The sequence below is a fragment of the Saccostrea cucullata genome, unplaced genomic scaffold (assembly GCF_032062105.1).
Source record: "Saccostrea cucullata isolate Sc308-1 unplaced genomic scaffold, CSIRO_AGI_Scuc_v1 ctg1039, whole genome shotgun sequence".
In the NCBI taxonomy this organism is placed as follows: domain Eukaryota; kingdom Metazoa; phylum Mollusca; class Bivalvia; order Ostreida; family Ostreidae; genus Saccostrea; species Saccostrea cuccullata.
In genome coordinates this window covers 204,258-218,518 of record NW_026928226.1, presented here as the reverse complement: position 1 = coordinate 218,518, position 14,261 = coordinate 204,258, and the positions used below count along the sequence as shown (strand labels likewise).

Genomic DNA, 14,261 nt, shown 5'->3' with positions numbered 1-14,261 from the left:
AGACAGCTGATCTTAATCAAACAGTTAACATTTAAGTGCAAAAAGGTCAACTAAATTGTACCGTACCTCAGTTAGATGCACACCAAACTCTTTTTTCTCTGAGATTTTGTTTCATTCTATATGAGTACTTATCCAAATATACTTCTAAAACTATCCTTAATACAACAAATTTCACGAGTGACATACCTTAAGACTACCGAATCAAGGTTTTTTTTTCAAACTACTGTCTTTCCATCCTTACACTTTAAATGGTTTAAAGTACAAAAAAAGGCATTTATTTTAACCAAGAACCTTGCATTGCATGATATATTTTTAAAAAGACAATGAACTGAAATATTGAGATAGATTACATCGACGAGACGATGATATATATTGAACAGTAATACATGTATCCATTTCGCTTATTTAAATACTGTATAAATTCAAATGTAGACACTTTCAAACAATTTGCAATTTTTTTTGGTAATTTTGTAAAGTACTTAGCAAGTAATAATTTCCCTTTTGGTAAGTTTATCAACTAAACTTCGACCCGTTTTAAATGAGGAAAATATTTAGTGTTTTGTAAAATTCCTAATGTAAAAATATATTATAATCACCTTAATTTCACGCTTCCTGACTAGAATCACAAACAAATATACGTCAATATATCCTGCTCACATAACTCTCACACTTTATTGCTTTATCACCTGTCATGTGCTTACCTGTACAGGTAGATACTTGTGTGATATTAGTACTAAACAGTTCAGGACACATTTACTTCGCCTACGGTCCTCTAAATAAAACCTGAAACCTTACGACCCTTTAAAGATAACGTGCATCATCTTAGTCATTATCCAATTCATATCACCAAGAGTACGGAAACTCGAAAAAAGCACTTGAGTGTTAATTATTGCATTGTTAAAGAGTTCCTATGTATCAAGTGTATTGGTTTTGACTGTTTTGTGAGGGTTGTGCCGCTTTATATCTAAAATATTACCGCTTTAAGATAACAGAACCTACTACGATCTTGAAGCATTATTTATTTGATAAGAATATAATAAAGCGCGAAGAAGAACAAAAAGACACTGCGAAAAATTATAATCCTAAGACTGCTTTGATAGAAATTCTCGGGCTGTTGTAAAATCACATATTTTCGCGGGATCAAATGTTTGAGGTTTGAGGTAACAATATTGGTTGCAGGGATTTATTTTCGAGGTTGTAAAATGTTTGTAATAATGTATAATAATGAAGTTTACATTTAATGGTGAAGTAATGGAATTTGTTGGAAAAGCGACGAATTCTCACAATTTTTCCATATTATTTGTATTTCTACCCTTGAGATTTCTTTTTCAGTCGAGTAAATTAGTGTTATTGTAAAAGTCACCAAATTATGAAATTTCAGAAAAGTTGACCATCTAGGTTGGTCTAGGTCTTAATTAAAAAGTTTATTTTTTCGATGCCCAATACCTCTAAAATTACCAACTGCGAATGTAATACATATCGGTGCAGATGAATTATTGGCGCAGATAATTTTTTTTAAATAGCAATATTGAGATAGATAGCATGTTTCTTTTGATGTTCTATCATCAGTTTTTAGTATTATAGCCATGGACGTCTATGAACATATTTAAGCGAGTCATGTGTCATTTTTCAGCTTCAAACAATGTTTATAAAATCGGAATACACTGACGTCCTTGGAGCCATTTTAGCGTATTTTCCTAATAATTGTAAAATAATATTTTCAAACCAGTTTACAGATAATGTTAATTTTACATTAAAATCACAATATTTGGAAAAAGAGCTCTGACACCTTTATGACTGCCGGAAATTAAAAAGCTGCGCAAAGTCATGCGCACTCGAATTAGACTCGGCCTCGTTAATTGCATCCCAATAAGTGTGAAAAATTCTCAAAAGGAAGGTTTGCAAACACTCAACCAAGCAACAAATTATGCTTCTGGCATATGCATTTCAAGTTAATTCATAATTGGGATGGCAATTATTTTTAGTACATTATTTACATCGGATAATTGTAATTGTGGTTAATAACTACATAATGAGAACGATCAGATTTTATTTTTAGACTTCTCACGTGATGCAGCAGTCGTGTGATTTAGTGCATTTACTTGCAATATTGATATCACCTAAAAATTTAACTACTGCAAGGGCATAACCATATTTTCATTGCTCACCTTAACTGTACTGCGTAATTACTTAATTGAAGCACTGAACACAAATACTCCAAATTAGAGAAGAACCTGATATGGAGAAAAATTTGTATTTAGTCATGTTAGGTTAAACTGCAAACATGCACACTCGTTGATTATAGTAGTAAGCAAAAAGTATTTTTGATTTATGTAATTTTTTTTCGTGAATTATGGAATAGAAGGTTTAATTGTTTATAAACTTATACAATCACGTAGAAACGGTAAATAGAATTGATAAAATATTGAATTCTATGTTTATTTGCACGAGACAGAAATAAAATGAAATATTTTATACAGTACCGACCGGACACAACCTAACAGAAAGCGAACCCGGAGCGGACCCCGGGTTCGCTCTCTGGGTCCGCTCCGCGTTCGCTCGGGGTTCGCTAGGGCTGACCCCAAGCGAACCCGGAGCAGACCCAAAGCGAACCCGTAGCGGACCCCGAGCGAACCCGAAGCGGACCCAGAGAGCGAACCCCAAATTTATTAGCGGTCCCAGAGAGCGAACGCGGGTTCGGTATTTCTTTACAGAGCTGTCAATCAGGATTAGCGATTAACCAATCAGCGTATCAACCAATCAAAATAGCATATTGATCTGTCGATTTGGATATAAGATCGAACGTGTTGATTTAATTCGATATAAATCCAAACACTGTACATACAAGCAAAACGCGTGAATGTGCTGTGTAAATCTATTATGATAATTAAAATATTATTTAATATTTATTTATTTTAATTCTCCGGATTGTATTTTATATTTATATATTTATTTTCTTTTTTATTTAAGCAATTAATTAATTATATGTTTTAATTTTCCATGTAGAATTATACATGAATATTTACGTTTTTATTTTCTTTAGTTTTTTATACCAGTATTTAAAGTCAATTTGGTATATAAATTGGGTAAATACATCAGTCAATGTTTAGAAATGGAAATCAATTGATATTACAATTTTTACTGACAAAAAGAGGAGAAATACGTCTGGTTTATCGGGGTATACTCAGGTGAAGTGCGATTTACATAGTTGAACGAATTAATTACGCTAACTAATCACGAAATTTAGTAAATCGTACATTGTTTCATTCTCTCAAAATGGCGTAACTATACTTGACAAAGAATAATCAGAGAAATATGATATAGATGGATATTTTAACATATGAATTATGATCTATTATAAATTTTAAAAATGTTTTAGGACTAATTGTTTTGAAAAAATAATTAATAAAGGTGTAAGCAATAAATAGTTATGTAGATTATTCGAGAGTTGGTAACGCAAACTAACTGTAGAGTTACACTAAATTGAAAGAATAATCTTGTTATGTATCATCAGGAATTGGGTCTAATTCACGTTCATTCTGGAGAAGTCATTCAGTTTGATAATATCATTAGGGCGGAATTACAACAATCTGTGCATCCAGAAGGAAGATTTTCATATACACGCATTTTTTTCATGCCCAAGATCAAGAAGATTAAGAAGATCAATAATTTTGATGTACATTTTGAATAATTTAATGTAACACGTAAATTGAGAAATCATAAATAAAATAATTAAATAATTAGAATTTTTTAAAGACAATGTGTGTGTGAGAACAATAATTATTTGCCTTTTTCTTTATTCTGGTAAAAATCATACTCGCTCCAAAATTCTGACCGTGATTGAAAATGATCTAATATACAGTCTAATTTTCTTTTTTTAGAAAATGTCCGGTAAATATTTATTACGAACTTTTAATGTGTAACTACTATAATAAATGAAATCTAAATATATCAGATGTACAAAAGGTTACATCTACATGTAATTTATAGATGCGATATCATAATTCACGTGTTAAGCAAACATTTAAACTACGATTTAGCAAAACGTAAGGAATAACGAATGTATTTTTAAACTACACATGTATATAAAGCATGCATTTAAAAGGTATTTAGTTTAGATTTCTTTCGTCAGTTTCACTTGTACACCATTCGATACACTGAAAATCAATTCAACACTCTTTTTGTCCTCTTCTTTTTTTGTTTTCTCGTTATAATTTAAAGCGGCACAGTGACGCACAAAATTGACAAATGTAGAATTTTCGCATGGCCTCTGTAAATTTTGTTCAATCCCTAACAGTATTCAGTTTCAGAAAATTACAGATTTCAGAACCTAAAAATTATATTTTTATGAGGAAAAATAAAAGTAAATATAATTTCTGTCTGCCCCAGAACGAAAATATTGCAAAATACCCTTGTACTTCTTTCTCCCTATCGTACGCGTGCGCAGAAAGGTGTTGAATAAGTTTCCATAGTTACCATGGTCTCGGGCATCCACGAATGAATGTAAGAAGACCAAAAGATTTGATTTAATCTTTTAAAAAAGTTGTTACAACATATTTCTCACCTTTGCATGCTCCAGTTGAATGTTGTTTACAAGTTTGAGCTAAAAAAAAAGAGTTGCGTGACCTTGACATATACGAAACAACGAAACGGTAGATACAACCTTTGTTTTTCTGGCACTTATATTGTGCAGTTAATTCTTGCAGTTTAATTGTCATATCTTCGCTATATACTCATAATTTTCATAAGTCTTTCTCTGTATGCTACAGATGTCTTAAAATTAAGATATGATTTTGACTCACTGTGCCGCTTTAAGAAAAATAAATGCCTTAAACCCGCTGTTGTATTAGTTTGAATTTCTCGGGATCGAGAAATCACGGATATCAATTATTCATGTACATGTAAATCTACGTCGAATGTACAGTTGAATTTTAGAACATTTATCAATGTTCTCCATTATATCCCTGTTTACATGTACAGTGTACATGTCTGCATCGTCGCATATACAAGGGGCGGGGCTTACTGGCGGTGAGATTAAAGCGGGGTCCGCTTCACGCATCAGTGCGTAAAGCGGTCCCAGGAAGCGAACGCCGGGTTCGCTCTAGCGGACCCAGAGCTGACCCCGAGCGAACGCGGAGCGAACCCGGAGCGCACCCAAAGCGCACCCGGAGCGGTCCCAAAATTTCTGAAAGCGAACCCGAAGCGGACCCCAAGCGAACCCGGGAAGCGAACCCGGGGTCCGCTCCGGGTTCGCTTTGGTGTTAGGTTTTGTCCGGTCGGTACTGTATGTGTAGCAATATTTACTTGTCACGCACTCTTAATGAGGTATGGGAGGTAAATAAATGCTCTGAAAAGCAATGTAAAACAACTTGATATGTTATAAGTTAAAATTTTACGTTCAGATTATTAATATTTGCAACACACATTGTAGTTTCTGAAAAGTGTTGCGATCCTACCTAGATTCTAGAACTTCATAGTTAAAATCATATTTGTATGACCGAATGCTGTATGTTTTGCTGGTCAACAGCCTGAAATATTGAAATGATCAAATTATTTTCAAGATTTCACCAGGATTGCAGATACCTTAATACTTCTAGAGTTGAATTTTAAAAGCTTACTAAGATCCATTGAGTGTATGCCCCTTCACTAGAACGATTTATTAAGACCCCGTCTTACTCTCCGATATACTTGCATACAATATACGGCAGTAGCAATTAAACACGTAATATACAGAATATGTATTAATAAAATCGTAAAGAAGACATTGAATCCAAGTTAATGGCCTATATAATATCTGTAAATAATATTTTATTTAATTGTAGAATGCATTTTTTGTTTAGAAAATATTACTTGATCTTACTCTCTCTGCATAGAAGCTACGTCACGTTTTATGAAATGACGTCACATCGACATTGTTTATAACTTGTCATGTGGGATTTTACTAACGATAAAACAGCATGCTGTAGTAAGCTTTGTTGTAGTATCCTATAGGGTAAAACAACAAATCATCTCATTTTGTGGTATTATAAGGATTGTTGGTTTTGTATGATGTTATAGTTAAATTTTCCCGTACAAATTAGGCCATGCCCCATTTTCGTAACCTTAACTGTGTTTCGTAACCTTTTGTTGGAAATTCTATCTGATTTTTATATAGATTCTCTGATGCTCAAACGTGAATCAAAATTTCAGTTAAATTCAATGACTTAAGAAAGGAATGTAATATTTTTTTCTTTGATCGAAGTATCAAAGAAAAAATTTGGTAGCGCATTGATGAAAACGTTTTCCGTTCAAATTTTTCTTTGCTACTTCCACTAAAGAAAAAACCCAGCAGGCACGCAACGTTGCTTCAACGTTGAAAGGACGTGGAATTTAGGTTGCAACGTTGAGCAACTATATTTCAACGTTGTTTCAACGTTGAGGTCTCAACGTTAAATCCTCAACCTTTTTTAACCTTGAAACAACGTTGAAGATGCAACATATTTTCAACGTTGAATGTTCGTCGATATTTCAACGCTGAAACAACGTTGAAGGTGCAAGATATTTTCACCGTTTAATGTTTGTTGATATTTCAACGTTGAAACATTGTTGAAGATGCAATAACATATTTTCAACGTTGGGTGTTCGAAATTTTAAAGTTGAAACAACGTTGAAGCTGCAACGTATTTTCATTGATGAATGTTTGTCAATATTTCAACGTTGAAACAACGTTGAAGCTGCAATATATTTTCAACGTTGAATGTTTGTCAATATTTCAACGTTGAAACAACGTTTAAGATGCAGCGTATTTTCAACGTTAGATGTTTGTTGATATTTCAACGTTAAAACAATAAATTAATTTATTTAAAACAAAAATTGTGCCAACAATACCATTATAAAATTTTAAATATGAATTTATATGAAGCATAACATCTACATTTAACACTTAACCATAATACTGTAAACCAAATTTTATTCGTAATGATTGTAATTCGCGATTTAATGGGGGTAAACTAGTTCGCGACGATTAATTTTCGCTATCAAACCTTTTTGTATCTGTTATTTTGGATTTGCTACACGCTCCTTTTCATCTGAATTTCAATTCGAACATATAAATACGTATTACAACTTGTCAATGCTGTAAAATCTGAAAGAGTCTGTTGCCGACTGTAAAGAATATTCCGTCCTCATTCATGCGGTGTCGTTTTTCTCGATCATTCGTTTCCTAAGAATTAACACATTAACGGTATATTTCCAGCTTTAGTGGCATGAAAACATTTCTTAACCGTTCTATTGTGCATACCAGTTAGTATGCTGATATCCTTCATTCTTTCCCTTTACTATATTATTGTCATGCAGACGATTTTGGTTTGTTTAGCAAAGGGGCATAATTCAAAATGAAAGGAAAGAAGGAAATTATTAAGACAGAAACGTAACGGACAGGTTTCGAAATTCAGGAAAATATCTATTAAAGTTAAATTAATTATTCCTTCAAAAAGTAATTTGGTACCGGGAAATAGACATGTTTAAAGACTAAAGACAGCCAAAGTAGTTCCGGCTTCTTAGTGCAAGCGAACTCTAGATTTTATTGATGCAGTTCTCAAAACAATTTTTTATCCAATCAGAATCAAGTATTTAATAGAAATTAAATGATTCTGCAATACTATATTGAAAATATTGAAAGATTCTTCATGGTCTATTTCTTTTAAACTCTGTTGTAAACCTCTGTAAAAAATCAATACTTTACGAAAAGATTGTACTACAGGTACAGTACCACGTTTCAGCTGTGAGCTTTTTTGTACTGTAATGGGTACTTATTCATCGCTCTGTTTTATAATGAATAGGTATATAACCATTGTAGCATTATGAATATATATATTGATAAATACATATTCCATCCCTTTTGTAGCCCCATAAACAATAACATTGAATGCATGACAGATATGTAAAATGATATACTACGCATATTTGAACGTAATTCTCAAGGGAATATGTCCTAATTCATGACTTTCACCTGTCCTTGAAGTTTCGCATATTTTAAACGAAAAGATCAATTTTAATGAAACTCAACGCAAAGATATGAAATTTTGATGTCATTTAAGATAAAAGTTTCTTTCTAATTTTTTTTACTTTTTCTAATAAATAATTATAAATTTCGTTCTTGGCGAAAAGGATTTATAATAAGCAATGTACGAGGGCCGTTCAAAAATTACGCGGACTGTGCTATCATTTACTCTTATAGACGTCATATAGTTATGAAATTTCACAGAAAGGTGTATCCTAAAGATTTCAATAAATTTTGGGCAAAATTTCTGTACTTTAGAAAAATTCTACTAAAATTATCGCTATGTTAATATCGCTGATGGAGAGGTACGGGGCAAGACAAGGTAGCATCGGATTAAATCCTGGGCACTGGTATGAGGGTCCATAACTAGTGTTGGACTCTGAAATAATAAATTATAAGAGGTTTGATGACGACATTTTGAGCAGAGTTTGATCCAAGAGATATGTGAGATGTTCACATAATTATTTCTTATGAATTCCTTTATTATATTGTAACAAGTATGGTTGATATATTTTGAAACTTCATGAAAAAATGAGCCAATTTTAGCATAAAAGTAACACCTTTTACATCACAGATCCCCAATTTTGTTTTTCTTTTCTGAATATACATGAGACCTTTGATCCATCTACTTAACTTAGTAAAATTTAAAGACCTTCAACTATTTTTTTGTTTGTTTAATTTCTAATTCACATTAATGAATCATGACCTTGTGCTCACAGGTTTAATTTGAATTTGAACAGACAAATTTTGAAATATTTATGCCCCCCTCTCCCGAAGAAGAAATCGATTTTGTATTTAAAAAACAATGAATATGACTGTCAGATACAACGTTTGTAGGAACATAAAAACTTAACATGAAAAGTCACAAAAAGTTTTCATGCAACTATAACATTGTTTAGAGGAAAATTGCTCTACAGTCCAATTCTCAGATTACCAGATTTGAGGAAGCCATTTATCTTAAGAACCGATGCACCTAATTATGGAGTTGGTGCAATGTTGATGCAGAAGTACGACGGACGTACATTCCCTTCTGCATATGGAAGCTTGAAGCTGCTAAACAGAGAACAATGTTATTTTGTTATGGAAAAGGAGTGTCTTGAAGTCGTATGGGCCACACAGAAATTTCAGTACTACTTGTATGGTAGAGCGTTTGTTGAGGAAACAGATCATAGACCCCTACTGCATTTACAAAAGACTGTAGTTTCTAACAGCAGATTGAGGAGATGGTCTCTTTTTCTACGAACGTTCAACTTTAGAAATGAAGTTATTAAAGGTGTAGATAATATTGGAGCTGATTTTCTCAGTCGCGTTCTTTCTGAGTAAGTTCGTGTTCATAAAGGCTTTGTTGTGTACATGTCTCATTTTATCACAAAATTAAGAAGGGAGGTACTGTCACAAGTGACTTTGTGACAATGTTTATTATGAGTTGGTTGTACAGGTATTTTAAAAAGTTGTCTTTGTGCATTAGGAGTTATCGTTTATTTCATTTACGCTCTATTGGTCACTGAGTTGTACTTGTTGCTATTTTATCAACGTATACTCGTCGAACTCGTTTGATTAGTCTGGCTAGTTATTTATACTGGGTGTTGGCTAGTATTTTTCAAATGAGGTCTGGACGCCGGAAGTTAATTTACCCATGCTTAGTGATCTTGTGTGTGTGCTTTTTAAGCGGTTAGCTTCGCTAGCCGCTTTATGGCATGTGTCCGATTTTTATCGACACCGGAAACTTCCATAAGGCGCTACCTATCGACGACGGAAACTTCAACAAAGCCTCTACCTAGTACCTATGATTTGTTTCTAACACATATAACATATGTTAAATAAAATCAAGACTATCAAAACAACATAATCTTTCGGTTTTTTAATTTTTTTCTGATTTTGTTTGTCAATGAAATAAATTTATAATTGTTGTATTAAAAAACGTTAATGTATAGGAGCATTTGGTGTCGAGATTAAATTTCCGTGACATCAGCTGATTGCGATCGGGCCCTGTGACGAAATTCGAAGTCAGCATGAACTTTAGCTGATAAAATTATCAACGCGTTAGATTTAAACTTTAGGAAGAAATGTATAGCGAGAAATATCATATTTGAACCCAATGCTACACGTAAACCAGTAGGCATTTCCGATTTATGTGTTAAATTGAAGCCTGAATCGAACAGGGGGTCAAAATGGCATTGGACACCTTGTGTATTTATATATAGAGGGGGTAGAATGTTGCGATATTTGGCTAATTCAGAGACTTACTGATAAAAATGCAGGTGGCTGTGATTAATTATAAGGCACCCCTCATGAACAATAAATATTTGACCGAATTATGCTACTGGGCACAGGGAGGTCGGGTTAATTACTGGCTAAAGGGGTTGAAGGTTATTACCGACTGCAAAACATCGGAGAATCTCTCGATCGAGTATCATTTTCCAAAATATTAAGGCATCCCTTTAATTAACTTAAGTAATACTAGTACACGAAGAAAGCCTTTATATAAAAATACTGAATACATCTGCAAGTTGTACAGTTATGGATTACTTCCATAATGAAACGCTTGTTTTCTTCTCCTTTTTTCTCAATTAGAATTATTTAAAAGATGATAAACAAAAGCTTTGTTTCCAGGGATAAATTCTGTACTCAGTCTAATTATTACAAACGATTTTAAACGATCACATTTTTATTTAAAAAAAAAAAAATGGGAGCCTCAAAATACTAAAATTAATTTTAAAAATTGGAGAAAAAATTTAATCGACATTCGATCCTTTTCTAAAAATCAGCCGATATAAAATATGCACAGAAAAAAGAGGCATGAAAAATCTTGACGATAAGCACAAATTGAAAATTATATCTAATGAATGATTATTTTTGAAAGTTTGCTAAATTCCTATGCAAGGTATAAGTTGTAAAAATGCTTTTTAAATTTTAATTTGTCCTATTTGTTAATTATCATTTTAAGCCTTTAGAAGAAATAAAAATTAAAATACATATGCTTACAGACATATTGATAGAAATTCGCATACTTGTTTTTAGTAAAAACAAAAACAATGTATTGCTTATGCGACATATTGAAGAAAGTGACAATGATACCTAGTTAATTCCTGCAAAGGACAATTAAAGTGTTTGTTATACACTGACTTTTAGTGAACCTTTGAATTTTTAAAATATTAGTATTGATGGATTAAACAACAACTTTACTTTTCACACGTTTTTTTTTCAATATACAATATTTACAATATTTCATGAAAAATATTTGCCAAATACTCAGTATATGTTCGTTTATACATATCGTGCAAGACTCTTTTTTTTAAAATAATTGTCACATACCATTTACTTATTGGAACATTTAATTGTATGAAAAGTCAATAATATACATTTCTTAAAACTTTATTATCTTGTTTACTTGTCTTTCTTCCTGTGAGAGAAAAAGTTCATAATATTAATAAACAGATGTACTCAGTATCTGTATCAAAATACAGAAGGAACAGTGATCGGTCTCAAAAGAAAAACGAATCCTTGAAAGTTCCGGTGCCTACGAGAAGTAAGCATCCCCAATGACAGGTCACACCTGCTGACCTGCAGTGAGCCTACGAAACTGAAGCTCTCTTAAATTAATTAATTCTCTGCTCGTCCATCCGTTTTTCTCAGACTAGCCAGCTAAAGATCTATGTACAGTACTCCAAATCAATTAATCTAAAGAATTTGAATTATCATTTTATTTTCTTTTTGAGTTGTTTGCTATAGTAGCCTTTATAGTTACCTAATTTCAGAATCAATTGAGCATGAAAGCCAATTAAATTTGCAACATCAACATAATTTTTTTTCGTTCTGAGCACTTTTGGACGCCACCAATGGAGACAATTAGGGAGAAATTTTTGAAATTGAACTTCCTGTCTTTCGAACTGAAAATCTCAGGTTGATATTTTGAAACAAACATTTGTGACATCAGTCTGGGATGTTATTTGTTTTTCCATTTAGTTAAGTACTACAAAATTCAGTGTGTCTGCTTCTTTGCTGATGACATTGGACAAAGATATTCATGCTTACTTTGATATCACCATTCAATGCATTTTTTGTTATTGTACACTGTACATATTCGATGAAAACATGATAACCGCTTTTCAGTACTTTCAGTACTTTGATTATATAACCCATGCTGTGTGATCTTGTTTGTGTTTCCCCTGCTGAGTGATCTTTGGATTTAGTCATGTTTATAGCCGCGTTCAGAGCAAGACCTGGGGGATCAAGGGGACGACAGTGTGTTTATTTTGTATAAAATGCCACAGCTCAGTGCAAAAAATTGTATATAAAGCTTTTGCTCTGGATGGGAGGATTTGCTTGGAGACTGGCTCTATTTAGGAATATAATGGACGGGCACGGACAATAAGGTGGACAATTTTAAGACAATTTAGCGACGTGGTGTGAAACTGTCCCGGGAAAGCCATGATCGAACTTTTTGCCGTCGGGTATTCATTGCACATATGTAGATAAATTTATTGTTAATTTTTATAAATCTTGTTATTTCTTGGTACACAGGAGGTCTTCCAAAGTATTATTTGTTTTGGTAAATGTAAATACCAATTTAAAGAATGCATCACAACTTGAGGTCAGTTGTGACATGGTCATACATTTATTATTGATTTCTCTGCATATTAGCTAGAATACAAGATCAAGGTACATGCATTTGTTATTAACAAGGAAGAAATGAACTAAATATCGTTATTTGATCAACATTTTACGAAAACACCAAGCATAAAGAGCACAATGTTTAGCCGGGCTTTGCTGAAAAAAAAGTCCTGGCTATAGGCATCATGATCGACTGCCTTACTGTAAATAGCACAGTAAACAAAAAACCAAACAGCGTCAAAGCATCGCTTCCGATAAACAAAATAAAAGTCCCATTTGGAGACGATATTCAAACAAATATTTTTAACATCCTCATCGTTGGAAAAGTTGATGATCAATATGTTTGCTTGAGAATTAAACTGAAAAAGAAATTAGATGTTTATTTTATTGGAATAATCGTAATATAACAATTTGTGCACATACACTGCTAAATGTATATTCTAAGCCGCCTACTTTCAATGGTGCGGGCTTTTCGAATTGTTGATATTGTTGAAGAGTTTCATGCTTCATATCGTTTTCGTCGACGTTATGTTGCTGGTTATATTTTGTTTTGACTTTTAGCAAATTAATAGCATAGTGAATTGGAAGTTTAAGAATTAACATGCGTAAAGTCGCTTTACAATGTATATCAGTGTTTCTACATGTACTTGGCGATAAAAGTACTGTTGTTTGAAACTAAAAGATTGTCTATAAAATACACCTGTGCATTATATTAACTATTCCATGACTGAATTTTTAAATTATGTGAAAAAATGCTTATTAAATAGAAAATATGCAAGAATATCTTGGAAATTTCAAATAAATATAAAATCATAACATACCTTACGGTCTGGTCTGTTAATTTTAATAACTGGCAACTGTATATGTATATTGTTTAAAATCATAATCATACAGACTCTACCTGTTAAAAATCAATGGCAAAAAAGAAAGAAAAAAATAAATATATACACTAATTTCGGATCAGACAATGTACTCGAGGAGTTAAAGCCCGCGATCGGTTTTTAGTTCTTTCAATACTTTAATTATCATGTTTTCAAAGTAACCAAACTTTGCCGTTTTTTGTTCCAACATTGAACAAAAATATCTAGGGAAATGACCAATAAAATGTAATTAACTTCGGTACAGGTATCTTATTTGCTTCACAGTACCTGGAGGCCACGATTTCAAATCTTTGACAGCAACGAAAAGATTGTCATCTCTGTCTGTGCACAATCTATAAGGTTGATTTTGTTGAAACTTTATGAAACGTAAGAAATGCCCATCCTTGTCAATAATGTGGACACAATAATTATCATAATCAGCTGTAAGGATGTGACCTTGACTGTCTGTTGTGATTCCTGTCGGATTGAATAGTTTATTCTTTGGAGCAGGAGCGTGTCCAATGTATCTGAATCTGAACTTTCCTGTTTGATTGACGACCACTACTGCTTTAGCTGCACAGTCAGCCACACAGATGTCACGGTTTCTGTTCTCACATATGAAGTTTGGAAAACCACCGAAGATAAAGAGTGGGTTACCATCGTCATCAAACTGAATTGATTGTTTTTCTAAGTTACCAGAATATCGGACAACTTTCGATTGTTTTTGATCATTATTTTCCATAGAA

General features: G+C 32.8%; 1 protein-coding gene across 1 annotated transcript; it reads right to left on the bottom strand.

The window, feature by feature from the left end:
• Window positions 1-13,765: 13,765 nt before the first annotated feature.
• LOC134276841 (protein wech-like) lies at window positions 13,766-14,257 on the bottom strand. The gene has a single exon (XM_062759129.1). The coding sequence runs from the start codon at window positions 14,255-14,257 to the stop codon at window positions 13,766-13,768; it is 492 nt and encodes a 163-aa protein (XP_062615113.1).
• Between the last annotated feature and the right edge of the window lie 4 nt (window positions 14,258-14,261).

Excerpts from the sequence above, each read along its gene's own strand:
- LOC134276841 (XM_062759129.1), bottom strand. The coding sequence starts at position 14,257 with ATGGAAAATAATGATCAAAAACAATCGAAAGTTGTCCGATATTCTGGT.